The following is a 22,539-nucleotide window of genomic DNA, read 5'->3' as shown; positions in this document are numbered from 1 at the left end:
TTATTTATGACATGTGTACGTCAGTGTGCACTGTAGAAAAACGCATTGAAAAGTGTTTTATCACCATTTTTTTTTTTAAATTTAGAGAAGTTGATACACTAAAAATAGTTTTTCTATAAGCTCAAACATCACTGATCATCAAGTCCATTTAGACGTAGACTGATTAATCAGTTCAGTCGATTAATTGGGCTAATATTTGCCATTCTTTAATAATCAGCATTAGTGGATTATTATTTAGTGGATTTGCAATAAATAATTGGTGGGTTATTACAAATCACAATACTGTAGTGCATTGCAGTGCAGATGTAAATGTGGATTGAGAGACCGATCATTAAGCAATTGTTTGTATTATTTTTTATCATTAAAAAGTTATATTTCATCTGATGGAGGAAAAAAAAATCGGCTACATATATGGGCCAAAAAAACCCCAACTGCCACAATTATTGGCTGCTCTGATTTCTATGAATCAGCATTGGCCATAGAAAAACCCATATCGATGGAAAAGTCTGTTTTGTTTAATTTCTTTGGTTGAATTGACCACATACTGCAATAATAATAAGTGTGTGAGCTCTTATATAAAGATTTAAAAGCCGTGGGAGCCAGTGTCACATGCAACAAGTGCTTTTGGTTGGAATTAAACCAGTGATGAAACCTGGACACCCAATGAAAGAATACAACAAAATAAAACAATATATTTCTGCTGAAATGTTTCAGCAGACGGAAAACTACCACCCATTATTTACAGTATAATGATACACCGTACAAAAGGAAAAATGGCAGCTGCATTTTCCCCTTGTGTTGACGTCCAAAAAAAATTATGTAGATTTAAAAGGTGTTTTTTTTTAATGTGCTTTTTGTTTTTCAATAAACAGCAAATGCTGTTTAAATTGATCAAATTGTACAAGACACGGCAGCCGATTTGAAATAATCTTTCTGTGTTTATTACATACAAAGAGCAAAGAAATGTGAAAGTATCAACATAAATGAGAAACAGAAAAAAAAACATGATGTACAGAAGTGTTTTTTTGGTTTGTGGACACCAAAGTAAATCTTCAGCCTGTTTCTTACTGCTCATTCAAAGCTCAAACAGCTTTCACAAATAAAGTTTGTCACTCACATCTGTGACTCGAAACCTTTCACTCACATACACTGTGCTCCTCTCCTTCTCCCAGTCACTCATTGTAACGAGACAGTTTGAGTCGGGGAATGATGTTCATGGACTGCAGCTCCTGGAACAGCAGCTTGCAGGCATACGGGATACGTAGAGAAGAGACGTGACAGGACGACTTACAGTAGTGACACCTGGGAAGAAGACACGAAAATCAGACCAGAAGACTGTAGACATTCTTCAGAATACTGGGGCTCAACAACTCTATGCTCTAGCTCCACTAACCAGGCATTGAGAGGTGCTATCAGCATATTATGGTGTTAAAACTGATAATTGTTCACATATAAACCTTACTTTCATCATGTTAAATCTCTTGTCTCTGTGGAAAAACTGAATCAACTTAAGAGACAAAGGAACAGAGTTATTTTGTATCCAAAACACTGCAGGGGAGTTTACTATAAACAACACTAACTTTGAGATAAGTCCTTAGTACCAGCATCTTGTTTATGACGGTGATCAAACAGGAAACGCTAGGGACATGAAAGTCGTCTGTTGACTCTTGACACAAATTAACAGGAGCAACAACAGCTCTCATAATGTTACCTGTCACCTCAACGACATGAGGCAAGAGCTTTTCACCTGAAACAGGAGACGTCTCGAAAACATAAAATGACATTTACCTTAAAAAGTCCAGTGTGAAAAAATTAGTAACATCTAATAGTGAGACTGCAGCAAACTCCTCCACTCACTCCTGCATTTAACAAACTCATCAGAGAACTATAGTAGCCATCAAATACCAGAAATAATGTTCCTTTGTGCAGTAGCTAAATGCACTCTCTGGCTGGTTGGCCCATAGGAAAACTTATTCCACAAAAACCAACATTTTTAATTCTAAAGTGATTAAACGCTTACACGTACATACTTATGGGTTGTATATTCAGTTACTGCCAATAAACAATCATTAATGTTACACACTGGACCTTTTAATATTAAATTATTTCCATAATCCAGTTTAAATTTGTGACAAAAAATACAGAAAGTAGCCAATAAGTGAGACAGGTGAGGTCACTAAGAAATGACAAAAATGCCAGTTACGAGCATTTTTTAGTAAAAAGGCTTGTTATGAGTAAATGACAACAGCTCTGTGTTTACACAACAAGCTGGGTAAGGGTCATCCACATTCATGTCAACTTCAGTTTCCATTTCACGACAAAGCAGCTGTTGTGAACTACAATGCTACATTTGAACTCTGCTGTTATCAAGCTTACCACCCTGAGTATCCCAACAGGCCACACTGTCCGCACACATCCACCTCAAAGGCGTCACTGGAGATCATGAGACGCTCCAGCAGTAACATGCTCGCTCCATAGCCGATCAAACAGTCACGCTCCATCTCGCCCAGACGCAGACCTCCGTCTCGGGAGCGACCCTCTGTCGGCTGCCTGTTGGCCACGACACATTCAGAGAAAACAGACCGGTGAGACAGATATAGGTATAGTTTGTTAATCCAGCTGCTCTGTATGAGTTTAAATGGTATACTTTTTGATTAAAATATGCTTCATTCTATTGTTGTAAAAGTCCACAGTTTTGACCTGGTGAGAACAGCTCGAGGGCCTCGGGCTCTGGCGTGCATTTTGTCGAGGACCATGTGCTTCAGTTTCTGATAATACACCGGTCCAAAGTAGATGTAAGCCTCCAGTGGTTCTCTGAGGAAAATACAGCCGTCAAACATATACATCGAGCTAATTTTACAAAATGTATTACAACACATTTTTATCAGATACAACTGTATATCAAAAACAATGATTGGAACCATTCTGTGTTCTAATAACGTGATATTTCTCATGACTATTGAGTTTTTTTCCCTCGGACTAAAGCGATCGTCTATAAATTACAGCGGTGTTACTGTCTTTTGGAAATGCAGATGAGGAAGAAAACTTGAAAAAACATCAGGAGGACTGAATATTTTTGTACTTATTCAAGACGACTACCCTTCTCAACCAAAGCACCTAAGTAGATGCATTATTAAAAGTGTTGCTGTCCAGTCAGATCAAACTTCTTCTAAAGGTGAGAAAGCACAAACCTCAACCAAGGCAGCCCAGTTTTCCTAGTGTTAATATGGATCAAGATTCATAATAGGGTAGTAATGAAGATATTAAAAACTCCTCTATCTTGCAAGGTTAACAATGTTTTAAAACAATCCTGATTTGTATCACCAACAAAATCTGATCATTTCTTCCTTGGGCCATAACCTACATGAGAAAATTTCATCAAAATCCTTTACTTTACTTTATTTTTTAACTCACATACAAACAGCTGGGCAGTAACATGACGTGTGTTACAGAGATAAAAATAAACTTACCCAGTGATTCCGGAGGTGACGTAGTCTTTGCCCTGGTAGTTGTATCCGTATCGGATGAGATCCTCACAAACATCCTTCACTTTGCTGCCTCCGAAGGCCGTGCCATAGTGAAAGCGTCCGTCGAGGACTCCCGCCTTCCCCGCCAACAACTCAATCAACTTTCCCACCTGACAGAACAGAATCAGACACACAGATGTAAATAAAAAGCTATATTCAGTGCACTCACAAAGCATTTGAAGCCTCTTTGCACATTTTTGTTGCAGCTTTATGCTTCAATTTAAAAAAAAATTCCACTCATATTTTCGTTTGCTAAAGGTTGATCATATATAGAGTAAAGATTGTTAACACTGTAAGTGGTCAAACACTATTGGTGATCTTTAAGATGTTCCTTCTCCCTGATTAGAGTCATTGGATCGCACATGTTCCCTGGAAAGATGCACAGTAGTCCCTGTACAAAATGTTTCACAGTTAATGACACAAATTTAAAGCAAAAACCAAATAACAAGGTCAAAAGAACAGCCTGCAGAGACAGGACTGTGTCAACACAGAAGTCTGGAACAAGCAGGACACTTAGTAGAGCTGGCTGACTGAGCAGACAGAGGGAGCAATGGGGGGAGAAGAGAAATTGCCCTTACATTCCTCTTTTATAATGTATCGCTTCTTATAGTTTACTATTTTTACATTTAAAATAAATGCATATATTGAAATAATAATGACAAATAATGCCAGAAACCTGTCAAGCCATAATTCTTAAACACATTTTTCCTTGCACCACTTATTGAGTCTGACCTCTTTCTGAATGCACTGTACAGTAGCATCCAAATCCTTTTGGGGTCCAGCTTTTGTGATTTGTGATGTAAATCACAAAAGATAAACAAAAAGAAAAAGAAAAAGAAAAAAAAATCACATGTGATGTTCAGGGTGAGCTGCTCAGGCTCTGAGACTAAGGATGACTGATTTCTACAATTCCATTGAGGTCACACCCACAGGACCCCTGACCCTGTCACATAAAAGGAAACACCTACTCTCATTTCACTGTCAGGCCACAGAAACATCCTCCCGAGCCAAACATTTCTGAGTCTTTTCCATGACAACCACTGCCTGCAAATACATTGGCACTGACAACTTCAGCAATAAAGATTATTCACGTTTTTATAGCGTCAGGGACAAAAAAAGCAGGCACATACGGGGGCCAAGTTTTATGTCATTCACATTCAGCACCACTATGTTCTGTGCATGTTTGATAAAACTTCCACACGCTGCTACAGGAGGCGGCTTCGCTGGCAGCCGTCTCTGTAGCAACAAATATCTGTTTGTGAACAGTGAGACTGCTGCTTAATGGCGTCAATGGACGTGTGCTGTGGAAGCCAATGATAACCGAGAGAGGAGAGGAGTAGGATAATGAGGGTTTTGTCTCTGAAGAGCAGAGACAAACTTGACGGTCAACACAGACTCTAAGCTCTAAATCATAAATATTCAGGTTAGGTATTGAAGCAGGCAGGTACAAAAGGTATCCCAGAAGAGCAGTGTTAATGTGTTTGGTGTGATCTATATGTAGGTGAAGATGAATTTCATTTTCTGCTTCACTGTCCTGTGTTCAGTGAAATAATTACCGTAGATTTATTTTCGTGATCGATTTGTGAAACATTACATTGGTTACTTACTTTAGAATGAAATTAGACAGATTTATAGGAAATGTGTGGATATTAAAGAAGAGAATGATGTGTCCAACTTAATGACTGCTTTTATTCTACCTTTGGGTACTATGCATGGGAAATTGTGGATGGGTATACTGCAGTCAACTTTGTATTGTTATTGTTGGTGTCTTGTGTGGGATGGGCAATGACACTTAAATAAACCAATCAATCAACTACCTTTTTAAGAAGACAATGCCAAACTTTATCAGCTAACAAGTGATTATTGGCTGGTTTTCCTCTTTAATATCACAGGGTATTGGATACATTTGGTTTTTGAGCTGTCAAAACAAGGCTCTGAGAATTTTTGATCCAAAATCATAGTATCTTATAGAACTACAAAATGTGAAGAGTTCTACCGTCATTCTGGAGGGATATCCGTGAGGGTTCATGATAATATCCGGACAGATGCCCGTGTCACAGAATGGCATGTCCTCCTGTGGGACGATGAGACCACAAACACCTGAGAGACACACAAACAGAAAAACAGTCAATGTCCACATCTGTGTGTCTGCACTTTTTGAAGTAAATGCATCCACTTTAACGTTCTCTCTTCTGTTTAAGTGGGCAAACTGATGCAGTAAAGGTCCATTTAGAAGAGTCTATGGGTAGAAATTGAATATCAGTGTATAATCACATGAAAGTAAAATAAGCCTATTATATGTACTTTAGGTAAGGGCCTTGCTTTACGGGGCAGCCTTTTTGTGCCACCACCAAAATTCACTGATGTGAAAGAAAGACGGCACAAGTTTTTACACACTGGGCCTATAATTAAAAAATCAACAGGAAACTGAACAAAAATATCTTAAAACTTTTGCCATTTAAGGAAAAATATTACCAAAAGAAATACAAGTCAGGATCTGGTACCAGTTTTGGATGCTAGTTTTTGTTGTAGATTTTTTTCACATTTGACAGACTGACAAATTAATCAAAACACTTAAGAGTATCATGTGGAAAAAAAAGTTGGCAGCAGGTTTGATTCTTTTAAGCCCACTGACTGAAGTGACCACCCAGATCTGCAGCAAACTCCAAGAAAAACTGTTGTTTTTGTTTTGTGTCTTGCAGCTGGAAGCTTGGTGTGGACCTGAGGCGGAACATGACATTTCCATACCCATGTGGACAGACGGGGTCTTCTTTTGATTCACATGACATGGGGGGACAAGCTCTCTGGTAGCCTGGAGTTTAAGTGTGAGTGCAAATGTTTGCCGAGGGGCCGAAGCACTCTTCCCAGGCCAGGGTAAACAGATTGTAGGCCCATTTGCAAATGAAAAAAGAGAATGAGTAGAGAAGAGAAGGAGAGCAGGAAGTGGAGAAAGGTGCTTAGTGCGACAGAGAGACCAGGATTACACACCCATGACTTTCAGCTCAACTCAGAGGAAGTACTGGGGATCAACTGGAGAGGAGAAATTGAATCTGAGCACGTGGGAAAAATTCACTATTAGCCGTCTTGTCAGCGACACAGTGCACAGCAGACTGTTGATGCCATTACAGGACACAGCAACAGGATGTTGACTAGGAACAAGTGCAACGATTTAGTGGAAAGTCATCCAACAGCAGGAAGAAGGTGAAAGGAGGAGAGAAAAGGCAAGTGTGACAGAGCCAGGAGTGAAGGCGGGGGGGGGAGTCATTAAAAACAAAGAAAACAAAAAAGTTTGAACATCAGGCTAAGTGAGTGAGATGAAAGACATGAGGGAAATAATGTGGAAAATGGATGGTAGAGAAGGTGAACAGAAAGATTCAGAGGGAGAGAGAGAGAGACAGAGAGAGTGAGAGAGAGAGAGACACTAGTTCCCATAGCAGACATCCTTGGTGTTGTTTGTTTTGTGTGAAAGTGAATGATAAAAGAGGCATGAAATCAGCAGAGAAAGGCAAGACAACAGCAAGGGTTCAGAGCCCTCCATCACAGCTCATACAGCTCCACACTGGAGGCTCGCACAATGGAACCCTACTACTGACAACCTCTCCACCTCCTCCCCCACCTCCACAGCTGTGTGTGTGTGTGTGTGTGTGTGTGTAACCAGTAAATAATTAACTTATTCTGCTCTGCTGACCAGGACTTATGAGACTAGTCATGAGTCACTGGGAGATCTACCACTGAGGCCAAATTCACTTCTAATTAAATAATAAAAACTTGTTTGGGATTTCTTTTTATATATTTGACAGGCAGGAAAGCGCAGTTATTTTGATAAAGGAAAAAAAACCCAGCTGAAGCAAAAGTGCAAGTTTTTATGAGCTTCTCTGGCTTATGAACTTGCAGTGAACACCTCAACGTGACTCCACAGAACTCTGATTAAAAAACTAGCAATACATCAGTCACACATCTGGGGCTCTCCATCCAGATCTCCTCCTGCTAACCCACCGATGACCCCTCACTCTTCGTCATTATCTGAGACAGAAGACATTGTCCCATCCTAAGCTGACCGCTCAGTGGCCACTGCGTTAATGAAGAAAGTAAATTATGCATGGCGCCAGTTAGCTTTTTGATTAAAACATCATACAAGCCCTCTATAGGGGAGGTGCTGCGAAACAATAGAGGTTGTAAACACTTTTCCCCCCAGTAGCAGCAGAATACTGCTGTGGTGTAATAAATTTGCATAGTCTGGCACAGGACAAAGAGCCAATTAATTGAAAAGAGCTCTTGAGAGATGAGGACAGGGGGGCAGTGACGGAGCAACAGCCACTGGGACTTGACTCAACAAACCCTCTGACACAGAGACGACCACTGAATTTCTTTTTTGTCCAGTCATTTACAATTTTTCAGCAGGTTCTAATGTAGCCTGGAATGGTGATTAAGTATGAAAAGCTTTGTTTTTTTTGCTCAACCAGTTAATTTCAGAGAGAGATGACAGTGTGAACGTGCTAAGGTCGGCACCTTTCTGTCCGTGGCGACTGCTGAATTTGTCTCCTATCTCTGGTCTCCTGGTCTGCCTCAGGAGGATCTTGATGAGGAAAGCATCTTCGGCGTTGGATGAAATCATGACCTTCTCGATGTACGAGTCTGTTGAGCCCTTATAGCTACACACAAATACAGTTTTTGTCACCGAAAATTCAGCTGAACTGACATAGCAGATGGGTCCACAGTGAAGTGACACCAGCTGAGCTCACAGTGAAAGTGTTTGGGTGGGTGTGGTGGAGGAGATGATGTGCACTCACCTGATGGGCACATCTCTGTACTGGGGCTGGCCTGGCTGGGTACTGCCCTCCAGTGGTGTCTGAGTGACAGTTGGCATGGATTTGTTCACCAACACCTGCTTGTTCTCGACTTTCTCACCTGCACCAGACAAAGGACAGGTTAAAGGAGGAGTACTATATAACTTTACATAAAAGGCCATTACTGCCTAGACTGGGCCATATTAAATCTCTTACTTTCAACAGTGTAAACAAATCTACAGTCTCATGTAATTGGGTATTTTAAAAAAAAAAATCGTCATGCACACACCCCCCCCCGTGGGTTAGGTCTCTGAAAACACACATTTTTGGAAAACGGTCAAGGTCAAAAGTTTGACAATCTGTTCACAATGTTTATTTGTTTAATGTTTTTGTCTTTTTGTCCCACCATGCAATTGTGTCTCCTCTGTTTGATATCAGTGCGACATCAAATCATGTTTGTTTACAATAGGCAAGCTATGTAATGGTATCAGACAAAGCCAAAGTGTGTAATGGAAGTTTTAACAATATATTAATACGCAGTTTATGCGCAGGTATTAATCTTTTATCCATCTCTCTTCTGATTGGCCATGAAGACTCTGTCTCTAACTGTGCCTACACTCACTGTTGCCATGATACTGCCTTTTTATGGTTGAGGGTGTCAGCATATCAACATAAACAGAAGGTGCAATGGATATATAAAGAAGGATTCTCAGCTGAAACTGTCACAGTTTGTCAGAACTTGATTTTGGGCTACTTTGCTGTAGAAATGTGTTGACACAATAACAACCATTATTTGCTTACATAATTATAAGTAAGCAAAAATATGGGAACAAACATTTACACTACTCTACATGGCAAAAGGCAAAAAAAGCTGTGCAGCTGAAACATTAAATGACTCCTCAAATTTATGATAATTAGAGTAATTCAGTGTAACAATTAGCTTTTGGTAAGGAATAGCAAAGCATACTGGGCCTTCCACATTCCTGCTGCTACTCACCTGGGGAGCAGATGCCATCAGCATCCAGGATGTTGTGCCTCCAGATGGGCTTTCGTGTGGCAGCATCCAGCATTGGCCCCATCACCTTGTCAAAGGTCTGGTTGGTGTAACGCCGCAGCGTACACTTGGCATTTTTATAGACGAGGCAACGACCAAACCCTGCAGAGATAAAGTTTGCCGAGATCAGACTTTCTGCTACCTGACCATGTCGGTGATTAGAGAAAGTGCTGCTTGTCAGGTCTGGTCGGTCTCACCTCGGTCAAGTGAGGCTTTGTTGAGGACCAGAGCGTCTTCTATGTCGTAGCCACTGTAACTCATGACAGCCACGGTGGCGTTCTGACCAGCAGGCAGCTTCTCAAAGTCGATAAGCTCAATGGTTTTTGTTTTGACCATTGGTCTCTGAGGATATGCCAGCAGGTACATCAGAGTGTCGATGCGGTTCCTCTGGTTGTAACCAATAGTCCCTGAAGAGAGAGGACATGGTGAACATGACATCTGCTATACCTGTTAAAATGATATGAACTCACTGACACTCAAACAAGTGATGGTATCCAAAAGAGTAAAGCACATGTCAAGTGTCTAAGTGTTATAAAAGGGTATCTATACTGCCGTCAGGTGGGGCAAGGCAGAGTCTGGTCATCACTATCACAGAGCAGCACACTAGAGGAATGGGGTGAGGTATGGCAAACAGCCTGGTCTGAAAGCCTTGACATTTGTCAGATGCTATTACTTCACAATCAAGCTACAACACAGCGTCTGTGATAATAGGCTGGGGCCACACAGCCAGATTTGCACATGTATGGGGCTGTCCACACAGAAACAGACAAGGCAGAGGATATTGTGCCAGATATAGTTCCAGTCTGTGTTTTTGTAAAGATGGGGGGGGCAGACAGAGGTAAAGCAGTGGGTTGGGGTGACAGAGGTTCTTACGAATGTTAGCAGTGCCGTTTGGGGAAGTTTTGGTTACCAAGGAGCTACGGGTGCTCACTCTGTGGTCTTTCGCAGCTGAGTACACTGACCCCCTGAGCACAGCCACAGCAGACACAATGAATTGCTAATGACACTCTGGGTGACTGGCAGGGAAAGGGCCTCAGCACACACACGCACAATGGAGGACCTACGCAAGAGCCCCATGTTTGATGTCCAAATGTGTGTGCGTGCACGCAGACACACACACAAAAACACTCAATCACACATACAAATGTATTCTGACAAGAGGTAGAGCAGGAGCAGAGTTTTGGGGGAGCTGAACCAGCGGGCTTCTTGTATCTTTGTTATTTGTTATTCTAATGACCTTTTGTAAGATTTTAACCTGTGCAAACAAAACTCTAAACTCTGAACCAGCAGACTTAGGAGGCTTAAGATTGGTGTTCATGTAAGATTAAAATTACTGTAAGTAAGTGTGTGTATTTCTCTGTGTGTGCTCATGTGGTAAACACTGCAGCTGTGTGAAGAATGTTTGAGAAGAGATTTCTGATCCTCACACTTTAATGAGTGCTTGCTGAGTGGAGTCACCTGCTCAGCTGTGTCACACTTACCCATGGCCTGCTTGCCCATGGCACACTGGTATGTGTTCCTGGGTGACTGGTTGTGGTGGGGGTAAGGGATGAGGCCGGCACACACCCCGAGCAAAGTGAAGGGCTCGATCTCCAAGTGTGTCGTGTCTCTGCAGACAAAAAAAATGAATACATACAAATGGAAATCAACAAAGGAGGATCTCTTTCTATTTTTTTTATGTCAGCAGAATCATTCTTCACTCACTTGTTAATCATGTATTCATACAGGGCAATCTGACAGTCATTTTCTTCATTGACATCCAAATACTCAACTAGGCCCTCGTGCAAGAAATCCTCAAAGGTTCTGTAGTGAAAGAAAGAGTTTTAAAGCAAAGTATCCCAAACCTTTCATGTTCAAGATTACAACGATCTGGAAGACTGCGAATCTTCACAGACAAAACAAACTCTTGTGTCCTATATCACAAAATATTACTTGTCTATCTTATTGCATTTTTTGTAAGACTTGATACCAACTTAAATTGGTAAACTGGGCTTTTCAAAATATTTCTTTGATAAATGGACCACAACTTCATTTTGGACGTTATTTAATAAATCGCAGGTCAAATAGTTGTTGGCAATTTGTTTGGCAACACAAAAAAGATAAGAAAGCCGATCATTAAAATAAATTTTTTAAACTTTTTTTTTAATATCCAGAATGATGTGCAAACCATGTTCCAAATAACTCTGCCAGCCTCACCTGTAGCCCTGTGACAGATCTTCAATGTGTTTGTTTTTCACCATAGGCTGCCCTTTCTTCACTATTATGTACGGCCTGTATGGAAAGAACGCAACACATTCAAATTTGCCTTAATTTGCATTTGTTTCCTGCTTTCAAAGCTTTCACTACAAGTTTGCAGTTGCTTTCCCACCTGCAGAGGCGTCCTCCATCAGACGAGATGTAGACGCAGCGGTCGGTTAAATTGGTGGAGATGGACACAAACTCTGTGATGAAACCAGCACGGCGCATCAGTCTGAAGGTGCTGACCAGTTTATGGTGGTCTCTAATCACACCCAGAATGTTACCTGTGGTAGAAGTACAGACCGACAGAAAAACAGGTGTCAAGACAGGGTTGATGCACACTTTTCCAGAAACACTAAAAAGATGTTAAAATCACATTTGAATGTACTGTATCACTCTTGTGTTAAAATATATTTTGTAAACCAAATGATGAGTTGGTCCTGTACAGAATAAACAAAAATAACTTAGATTAGGTTAAAGGATTAATATTATATTTTGTGAAATGTGCTTGTCTGCTTTCGTTTCAGTAATTTGAAGAGATTTATCATGCCAACATCTGTAGTACCTATGGGCAGGTTGATGGAATAAGACAAAACAATCAGGTACATACATGGAAAGGTAACAAAACGGGAACAAACGAGAAAAATATATATATTAAAAAAATAATATTCACAAATAAGGGGACGCCTTTAGACTCAGTGCGAGTGTAAAGTTGCCTAACCACTATGTCAATTACGTCAAAACAGCAGTGTGAAATACAAAAATATAGTGTTTACCTCCATATTAAACACAGACTACAAGCTAATTTTGAGATGTGAACCAGGAAATCAACAATTAAAAGTGTAATCAATTAATTTTCCAGTCAATTCATGAAGTGTTTTAGCTCGACTGCAAAAAATACAAGAAAGATCCATGACAGATAAAAACAGGTAAGCAGGTCCGTTGTTAAATTTTGACAAAAAGTTACACCTAAAAAAACTTTAGGTTAAATAAAGAAGGAGAAAACACCATATACAGTATATATGGTGGAAAATTCTGAGCCTCCATTGCTGGTAAAAGCAGAGCTCAAACTGCCTGCAGGGGTTTGTTCATATCACGTCTGACAGACAAATGACTGGAGAACAGAGGAGACGCTGTGCTCTGCCTCTGTGTGAGGGCACATTTGCACTGAACACACTCTGAAGGGCTTTGACACCTGCTGCGACCAACTAATTAAATGGTATGGCAGCTAATATAATTTGACAGTTATCAGTGCTGAGACAAACATATACAGTAATTAAGGGGCCAAGTTCTGACTCAAGAATAATACCTACTGCTGCCATGAAATTAATGACTTATCAGCCTTCTTGCAAAACACAAAATTACCGTCTGTAAAATAAACAGAGTATTTTTTCCCCCCTTTATGTTCATAAGCAATGCATTCAAAACATGTAGGATTAGACTTTCTTTTCAAGTGATCTGAAGCAAAAGCATACGCTGTTAATTTTCTCTGCGTTTGTTTATTCATTTATTTATTTAGTTAGTTATTAGGCTGTACTAGTGCAGAGGAGGTTTACCATTAAGGAAGACGAGGAAGACGCTCGGGTAGGAAAGCTCCTCGCCACACAGCAGGTTGACGTCTTCTACACCGAGGTTGAAGGCCAGTTTGATGATGGGACCGTCCTCCATATCTGTGGTGATGTGGGTCATGAGAGCCAAGTTCTTCACCAAACCACATGCCTATACAACCAGACCAATGATGCACACACAGTTAAACATGTTATGTATTTGAATAATGCTGCACACCACACAACAGTGTCCTTTTTAAATCACTTCTTAACACTCATTTTGTAGACTTTCCTTTATGCGATGCTGTCTTTTTATTCTTTATCTCATTGCTTTTCTTTCTTTACAAGCACCTTAAATCAATTTACTAATAAGCTAATAATAATTTCCTTTGTCCTCTAATGTTGCTCCATCTCCCCCTTTTTCCATACCATGATGTGTAAACATGGCCATTATTATTATTTGTCAAAGCACTTTGTAAATTGCTGTTTTTAAAGGTGCTATACAAATAAAAAATAAATAAACAACAGATATTTATGAAAATACAATTAAAATCTGCAGTATTATTGATTGGATATTTGATCATTATATTATTTATTTTATTTTGGAGTTTAACAACAAACTGTAAAAAAGGTCCAGTGTGTTGCATTTAGGATAATTGATTGGCAGAAATTGAATATACTAACCACAATAGTGTTTAATCACTTTAAGTGAAACGTGTAGCTCACTCACCTCTCCCTCAGGTGTATCAGAGGGACACAGCATGCCCCACTGTGACGGCTGCAGCGAACGGGGTCCGCTGACCTTCCTGGTCTTTTCAAACTGAGAGGAGATCCTGGTCATCATACCCAGAGCTGAGATGAAGGAGAGACGAGAGAGGACCTGTGTGACACCCTGACGGTCCATCTTAAATCTCTTCAGAGACCAGTTTCCCTGTGGACACAGGAAAAAAAATCTATTAACCAACATAAATACATATTTTCTGGAACAAAAGGTAAACTATTATATTATTAATATATGAAATATTTTGGTATAAAATAAGTGTACCGTTTAATCTGGCTTTTGAATTTGAATTGGATTTTATTTTTGGAAACCTGTGTGATGTCAGGTAACTTTAAATTTAAATGGTCTGAATAGTGTACCAACGTTTGAAAAAGTCATCAAAATATGCAGCAGATTTTGAAGGTTAACAATTGATCTGAAATTCTTATTAATGAAGATTTTCATAAAATGCGTTTAGTATGGAGTTCATTGTTATCATTAGGAATACACATTCAGCAAGAAAGCTATGGTATAGTGAAGTTACACTTGACCTACGCTCTTAATTGTACTCAACACTGAATTAATTATTAAAAAAAGATTATTTATATTATAATATAATATTTAACTTTGTACTTGGTGTGCAAAGGTTAAAAAAAACTGTATGACAATAATTATAATACAATATCTAATTACTATGGACAGAGTTCTGTCCATAGAGACAGAGGGCAAAGAATTGACTTTATTACATTTATTCATGTCACACACTCACAGTGGAAATGGCATTGACCATGCCGTTGGTGATCTGATCCTGCCGCATGTGCTTCACCACGTCAAACTGTGCTGCTCTCTGCTTGGGGATGATCTGGTCGGCGATTTTTTTCAGCTCCGAGTTAAACTTCTTGAACAGATCTTCAAACAGCAGCGACAGGAGCTAGAAAACAGAGCAGAATACTTCTTTGACTGATATTACCCACAGAGCACGGAGTTACAGCAACAATTATTTCAAAGTTTGAATTGCCATTGTTTCTTCACACAGTCTCAGATCTCCTGGCGTGCTGCATCTTCTCATGTCTCTAATCAGCGTTGAGGTGCGTTTACAGTCAGATTTAATCACCAGGTGTGCCAGCTCACTGATAAGCCTGACCTGGCCTCCGGCCCGGGTCCCTGTCCTCCTCTGCCAGGCATACAGGAGGCAACCTCTCTCACAACCCCCATGCACCCTGTGCATTAGCATACATCAAAACAAACAGGCGGCACTGCTTGAAATTAATAAAGAAATTAAGCTTCCGCTGCGCAGCCAGGCCAATTAGTTGAATGTCAGGGAACCATAATTGGAGAGTGAGGAGATTGCTGGCGTTGTTAGTGTGTAAGCCCCCTATTGAAAGAGGGCTCTGTGCTTCCCCTCCTCCCATCCCCTACTCCTTATACAGAGCAGGTTGGGGGGGAAATTAAAGGCCTTAAGACAGCAGTAATTACATTATCAGAGCCGAGCCTGAGGATTAGCTCAATCGCTGCAGTCAAGGCAGCAATTCTATTGTCACGGTGCTGAAAAATCCCCATGCTTCCACAGCCTCCGGATTTTGGTGCCACTGCATATCTCTCTCCTGACAAAGCCAGGCTGAAATACAGGGAGAGGGTGGTGGTGTGTGGAGGGGTGAAAACAAAACAGGGAAAAACAAAGCTGAAGGAAAATAATGAGAGTCTTATTAAAAGAAGGAGGCAGGAACAAAGATGCAGGTGAGAGATCAGAGCTAAAGCGGCCGCTGTCCTCTGGTCTGCTCCTGTGATCCGTTAGCACTGAAGCGTGTGAGCACTACTGCTATGTTTCCATACACATTATTAATAAACATCAAATGTGTTTTGTTTTCTAGAGGTTCTTTGATGAAAAAAAACAAACCCAGTTCAACAGGGTGCCTTTAATGTCTGAACTGAACTCAGGCTCATTCAGTTCCCTGTTGATCAGTTGACTAATTAATAAATAAAGTGAACTTAATTAGCCTGATTTTATTAGTTTCATAATGTGAAGCACAAGAAAACTAAATGACTAAATGGAAAATGGGCAATGTATGAGCTGTAAATGAGACCACATGGTGCGCTGAAACTGACCTGTCCTGCCAACTCAAGACGTTTGTTGCCATAGTAATCTCGGTCGTCCACCTTGTTGTCTCCTTGAGCCAGAATCACCCTCCTCACCATCACAGCCAGGTAAATACACTTAGCCCGGAAGTTAAACTCCTTAACCTGCAGACAAAATGTTAAAATACTGCATTGTTTTACAATGTGAAATATAATCACCTGTGATTTTTGTTGACGTGTTTACATACAGGCACATGTGTGAGGATAAGAGATGCCAGCAGCTCTCTGGCCTCCTCCATTTTGGTTTTCTTGGGGCCTCCCCACATGCGCTGTCTCCTCACTTTATTACCGAGGTACCTCAGAGCCTGAGACACAAAGTGGTAGAAATGTTAAAAATGGGAATTTGAATTAAGCATCATAATCATCAAGTAGTGAAAGCTTTATATAATGTGCCAAAAAGAGACTTGTTGGGCAAACATTCTTAACCTTTACACTGTGTATCATGTATTCTGGTCTAATTGTCAAAAAACAAATCATTCATATAATTAAATAAGCCAAAGACTTCAAAAAGTCAGTAGTGAATATAGGGAGTGATTTGGGAAGATGGAGGTGACTCCACAGCTCACCTCAGCTGGAGTCAAACCCAGGATGTTTACATCACATAGTCAGAGGTTTAGACTCTCTGACACAAGGCGAAATGGTTTAAATAAATGGTTAAAGTTTGGCAAAAGCCAAGTAAATTTGTTTTAGAGAGCACAGGATAAAGCATGCATAAGGACTGTGTGAAGTCAAGTGAATCACAAAGGAAATCAGGCACATGTGCACACCTGACTCACTGTGCTCTGAACCCTCTACACAACTATACAAAAGGGCAAAGGTTAATGAGCTTGAAGACTTTCTGAAAGACCACCCACCCTGACCTCTATGATAAGTGCATATATAAAAATACATAAAGAAAACACTCCAAGATATATAAGGTATACAAGCATATTATTTTAGGATCTAAGTGTATATTACTCAAAAAAAGATGACATTCAAATGTAGTTTAGACAGATTACTTACCATAATCTGATAACTGTTTCGTCAGCCTTATCTGCCTTTAATTATATAGATTTAGGCCTCATTGTGCACCATACAATGACCCAATGAATACCATGAAAAGGCATCATGGGGGCTGGCAGACATACAAACACGAGAGCTGCAGCGACTGGTTGCTAGGGAAGCAAATATGGCCTCATCACTGAATCAGTGGTTCATCTAACAACATAATCTTTATGAAAAAACAAATTGGCTCACTGCATTCACCTGCAGATATGAAAGAAAAGCCATGGGCATCAAGACTAGCCCAAGAGATACATTACTTAACAGGCTGATAAAACATACACCACAGAGACAAAGGAGACAATGTTAATAGGCTAATATCAGAGGTCAGAGCCCAGTGAATTCAACTGCTCTTTTATGCATACTGAAAATTCTGTTTATATGAAATTGTCTGAATAAGTTTCACTTCAGGACAAATTAAGTGAACTAAAATGTTTTGCATAAGTTTAATTTCACCTTCTTCTCATCATTGGTTCAAGTATTTTGATAAATCTGAAAACATATTTTGAAATTGGAAAAATCCACAAACTGGATTCAGAGGGTCTGTGACTTATAAACTGACTTGTAAAGCCTCATTTCAGTTACATCCCTCTGCCTTAGCAGACATGGATCATTGAGTTACCTGAGTCTGTGTAAAGATCTGGGCTTTCTGACATTCCTCTAGACTCGGAGCAAAGCTGGCCATAACGTGTTCCTCTGTACCAATCATCTGTACAATCTCCTGGTCACTCTCTACACCCATACCCTGTGAGAATGACAGAAAGGTTGCATGAGTACTGAAATGTAAGGTGGAAACCAAGCAACATAAAACAGCATTTGGGAACTGCACTGAAAATTAAATATATGTAAATGAAAAATAAATAAATACACTTAATTTGTGCAGATCAGACCTTGCTGGTGAGGTGAAATGAAAAGGTGAGTCAAATGACATGAGTGTGTGCACAGAGAGGGAGATGTGGACTCGAAGACATAAGGTTGTCTGACATTTGCTTATGGAAATGTGAGGCTGTGGGACCTTGTTCGTCTGCCCCACACTGGAACTTGACGAAGTCACAGAGGACATACAAGAACACAGCAAACAGAGTGAGTGAGTAAACTGGAGCTGAAGTCATTATCCTTGGGACACAAACACTCAACACTCACAAGTTGACATGTTTGGAGAGATTTGTCCTCAGAGGAGAAGGAGTTAATGTTGCCAGCTGGCTCGCTGACATTTTCAGTGAGGGCAAAGGGCACCACATGAAAACGATGAAGACGTACTACTACTGAAAATACTGACTTCTAACCATTTACTTCCTTGTATCAAAACCTCTCGCTAAATGCATGCATCATTTAAACTTTGTGACATTCCTTTAAGACCGAGTTACACATAAGACAAACAAGTTACCGCACAACATCAAATTTTAAAATGATCACCCACTTTATCTAGCTGTCCTGTAGCACCCTCTAGTGGACACATCAGTTTTGTCAGTGCACCTCATCAAAATCTCCTTTACCTTGAATATGATGGCAATGGGAGCGTCCTCTGACAGTGTGTTGTGTCTCAGGTAGAATCTGCCTTGTTTAACGATCATATTAGTTCTGCTTTTCTTCTCATGTGTGGAGCTGGAAATAAAAGGAAAAGATTAAAAATAAGTTTAACAGCAGTTTCACCTCTTTTTCCTTCTCCCACTTTCTTAGTTTTTGTCACACTGTACTTTTTAGTTGTCTGTAATGGTCACTTTACAAAAAAATTGTTTTATTTTTAATTTTCCTTTTTTTCTAATTAAATTTTATTCAGTTCTTTAATTACTACATATATCCAACAGGCCTACCAAGGAATCTGACGGGGAGGGTATGTGTGTTTTGAATGTCGGAAGAATTTGTGGTTAAATTTCATTTAGTTATTGTGTCATTTGTATTTTTGTTGCAGAAATTGTAAGGTGACCTTGAGTGTCATGAAAGGTGCCTGATGAATAAAATGTACTAGGTCCATATTTTACCAGTGTATCTTAATTAGGAATCAACTCAAACCAGAATAAACTTAAAAGTGAGGTCATAGTACCTGGTAACTGAAGCACCAACTGCACCTTTTCTGTCCTGCTCCACAATGATTCGATTCTTGGACAGTTGCTCCTGGATCAGAATGACTTTTTCCTGACCTTTCACAATAAAATATCCACCTGTGAAAAAAATAAGTGTGCTGCCATCACTACAGGGAATGAACACCAGTAGTATTGCTGTTGATCCGTTAGTGATGTTGTGGTGTCTGTGAGTTAAGATTATTTAAAGTTCATATTGTGAATGTGTACCTGGATCCAGAGGACATTCATTCAGTTTGGAAAACTCCATGGGTGTCTTTCCACTGAGAACACAGTTGGAGCTTCGCAACATGATTGGCATCCTGAGAAAAGCAAAAAATAGGAGTGATGGAAGGCCCTGCTTAAATGCAGGATTGTTGCATGTTGTAAAAAAACTAAACATGACTCCTGTCGTTTGTACTCTGAAGATCAAATGTTAGAGTTAAAAACGGTGAGAGAAAAGGACTCCATGGAACAAAACAAAGAGGTGGTGATACCTTCCAATGGGTAGGGCATTTCGAATGATTCTCTGACTGCCGCGTGTATACTCTATGTCCACCGTGATGGGCGCCGAGTAGGTCATGTCTCTAAGACGACACTGAGAAAACAGGAACCATGAGCAGGATCTCGACATTATAGTTATTGGACTGCTGTATCATCAGCCAAACGCTTTAGTAAAACCAAATGATAAACATTCAGTATGCAACATGAAAATATTGCTACTGCTCTTAATAGTGAAATGATCTCACCTCATGTGGAGATACTGGTCTAGTTACATTGAAGCTTTCTTCAACATCAGGCATACCAACATAGATATTGAGGTATCTGAAGGAAAGACATAGAAACATACAGTATGTCTATGTGATGTTGCTTGTGTTTTCTACTCTGAGATACAGCATACAAAGACTTGACTCACTTGAGGTACCACATTGGATCAGCATCACTCGTAATTTTCTCATTTGCTTTCATTATTTTCTTTATCTGTAAAAAGAACACACATTGAAATCAATAAAACAAAAGCATCTGAAACGCACTCAGGTCAAGATCGTGTTTTACCTCAACATTGATAAAATAGTTGAATGAGTCGATGTGTTGCTTCACCAGACCTTTCACCTGGAAAATACAGTGTAAAATGAAGTTAAAATTACTATGGGAAGCAAAAAAATAAGTAGAGACTTGTAAAGCAGTGGCAAACACAAGTTACCAATGACAAGTTTTAGTTAGTAGGAAACTGACAATACAAAACAATATATTATCATGATGAATGTAATCCACTGCCAGAATTTGAAACTAGTAGATCATGTTTTAAATATTTATCCATGTGTGGCCTGCAGGAAACGCTTCAACTGTTTAAAATCTATTTCTTTAATTTTTTCATTTATTTACATTCAGCATTAATTTGTTATTTATAATATTTTGGCTCAAAAGTGAAAAACACAGAAATGCTAGACATTACAAGATAACATGTGGAGAAACACCATGGATCAGCTGTCCTTCCACAAATTAACCTCCAAAATGAAAGAAACTCAATGGTAGTCTATGCTAAATTAATGTCAAATAACATCTCTTTGCTGGCAAGGACACGCTAGTAAAGCCCCTCACACTGGTCATCAGACAAGTTTCTGTAAATAGGAAGCTTCCACTTCAAAATGCAAAACAAACTAAATTATATTTTTTTAATTTCTCCTTTATTTAACCAGATAAAAGACCCATTGAGATCAAGATCTCTTTCACAAGGGCGACCTGGCCAAGAAAGGCAGCAGCACACATCATAGTTAAATAAAACAGGAAGGCAGCAACTGCAATACAAACATAGAAAGTAACAGGTAGAGAAAGGTCACAGTAACAATTTTAAGAACACAGGCACTGTTCGATGGATTTTTGTTGTCTATCTTTTAAGATGGAGCGGAAAGCTCCCAGTGAAATAAGAGCATGCAATTTAAGTTCAGTTTGGAGGGTATTCCAAGCAGAGGGGGCAGAGAAACTGAAAGCTTTTTTTCCCCATTTCAGTCCAAACACGTGAGGCAGACAAGTGCAAAATATAATTTGAACGTAAGGCATAATGGCTTCTGGTCCGCTGAAGAAAAGTACTTAAATAAGTAGGAACCAAGCCGAGAAGAGCCTTATAGACCAGAGTCATCCAGTGTGTGTAGCGTCTTTCAGACAGAGAAGACATGGAAGCTTTGGCATACAGTTCACAGTGGTGGGTGAGGCGGCTACAGCCAGTGATGAACCTCAGAGCACAATGATAGATGGTAAATGGTCGGTCTGTTCAGGCTGTTATAGAAACATGGAACAAGATTAGTTTTCCTAGCCTTTCATATGCCCCAAAGGACTTTTATGTTACAGTGATTATAAAATTGTACCTGGTTAGTATATTCAATTTCAGCCAGTTAACCTCTCAGTTCAGTGTTACACACTGAACAGTCAACTCATTTCAGTATGTGGTGGTTTTTCACTTTGGATTCAGTCTAAATATTTGTTTAAATGTGTTCCATTACCTTTAGGAAAGCCGGCAGAAGTTTCCATTTTTCCTTTAAGAGAAAGAGAAAACACAACATCAGTCTTTTTTTTTGTTGGTTTGTTTTTACAGAAAATGGACCGTAAGTTGCTTAGTTGACACATTTATCTGCAGCAGTGGCTGATAAAGAATGAGTTCACAAAATGTCTCCACGCAGACATGGTAGCGGCTTCAGTTATTTAAATCCATAAATATAAACCAAACTAACATGTTTAGTGAGGGTGTCTATAACACTGTTTTTACAGCTCTGCTGTGTTTCTGCCGCCACCACCACGTTAGCTTTTCGTGGCTCGTGGTCTGAAACTTTAACTCCTCATCTGTTAAACTTACCGCTACAGTGTTGACAGGAGCCGCCAGCTCCTGGGGAGTCATGTCTCCAAACTCTCCTGCCAGCACCTCCATGTTTGTTTATACTATTCCCCTGTAAACGCACTAAACTCTGGTTACATTTCACTGTTGTTGTGCGGCGACGGAAGTCGTTGCAACATGCGTACTCCTAGTGTGCTACACTATAAAACGTCCGTGCGAGTGGAAACGTTCCGCTTATGATGATTTTTGTATAGATTAAAGAGAAAAAACGGATACGAGTGTAATCACTCATTTGAAGGGGTTCAAATTTATCTAAATTGTTTTTATTAGGTTTTTGTGGTAATGTGATCTTTCACTGCTGAAATGAAGGCTGAATGATCTCATAACCTAAATTAATTGATCATTTTACATTTATCTAGGTGTACAGTATATTCTTCTGCATGTGTTGTCCATCCTCATTCAATGTACTGAACGTACAATGTATACTAAGGCTCACATTGTTTTTATTATTATTATTATCTATACTGTGTATTTCCTTTCTGTATCATTTTCTGTGTAA

General features: G+C 39.7%; 1 protein-coding gene across 1 annotated transcript; it reads right to left on the bottom strand.

Moving 5' to 3' along the window:
- Nucleotides 1-987: 987 nt before the first annotated feature.
- On the bottom strand, nucleotides 988-22,166 carry polr3b (polymerase (RNA) III (DNA directed) polypeptide B). Its single transcript, XM_044036532.1, has 28 exons — nucleotides 22,002-22,166; nucleotides 21,652-21,684; nucleotides 20,207-20,263; nucleotides 20,067-20,131; nucleotides 19,900-19,975; nucleotides 19,648-19,748; nucleotides 19,382-19,473; nucleotides 19,135-19,252; nucleotides 18,587-18,695; nucleotides 17,713-17,835; nucleotides 16,238-16,354; nucleotides 16,020-16,154; nucleotides 14,683-14,844; nucleotides 13,884-14,084; nucleotides 13,163-13,325; nucleotides 11,737-11,890; nucleotides 11,565-11,639; nucleotides 11,073-11,171; nucleotides 10,850-10,977; nucleotides 9,566-9,775; nucleotides 9,312-9,470; nucleotides 8,318-8,435; nucleotides 8,037-8,179; nucleotides 5,524-5,627; nucleotides 3,471-3,637; nucleotides 2,701-2,814; nucleotides 2,377-2,550; nucleotides 988-1,302 (listed from the first exon to the last, which is right to left on the bottom strand). The coding sequence occupies exons 1-28, from the start codon at nucleotides 22,071-22,073 to the stop codon at nucleotides 1,173-1,175; spliced, it is 3,399 nt and encodes a 1,132-aa protein (XP_043892467.1). The 5' UTR covers nucleotides 22,074-22,166; the 3' UTR covers nucleotides 988-1,172.
- Nucleotides 22,167-22,539: the final 373 nt, after the last annotated feature.

Source organism: Solea senegalensis, linkage group LG10, assembly GCF_019176455.1.
Source record: "Solea senegalensis isolate Sse05_10M linkage group LG10, IFAPA_SoseM_1, whole genome shotgun sequence".
NCBI classification, from domain to species: domain Eukaryota; kingdom Metazoa; phylum Chordata; class Actinopteri; order Pleuronectiformes; family Soleidae; genus Solea; species Solea senegalensis.
The sequence above is the reverse complement of the archived record's forward strand: the minus strand, read 5'-3'. Positions and strand labels throughout refer to the sequence as shown.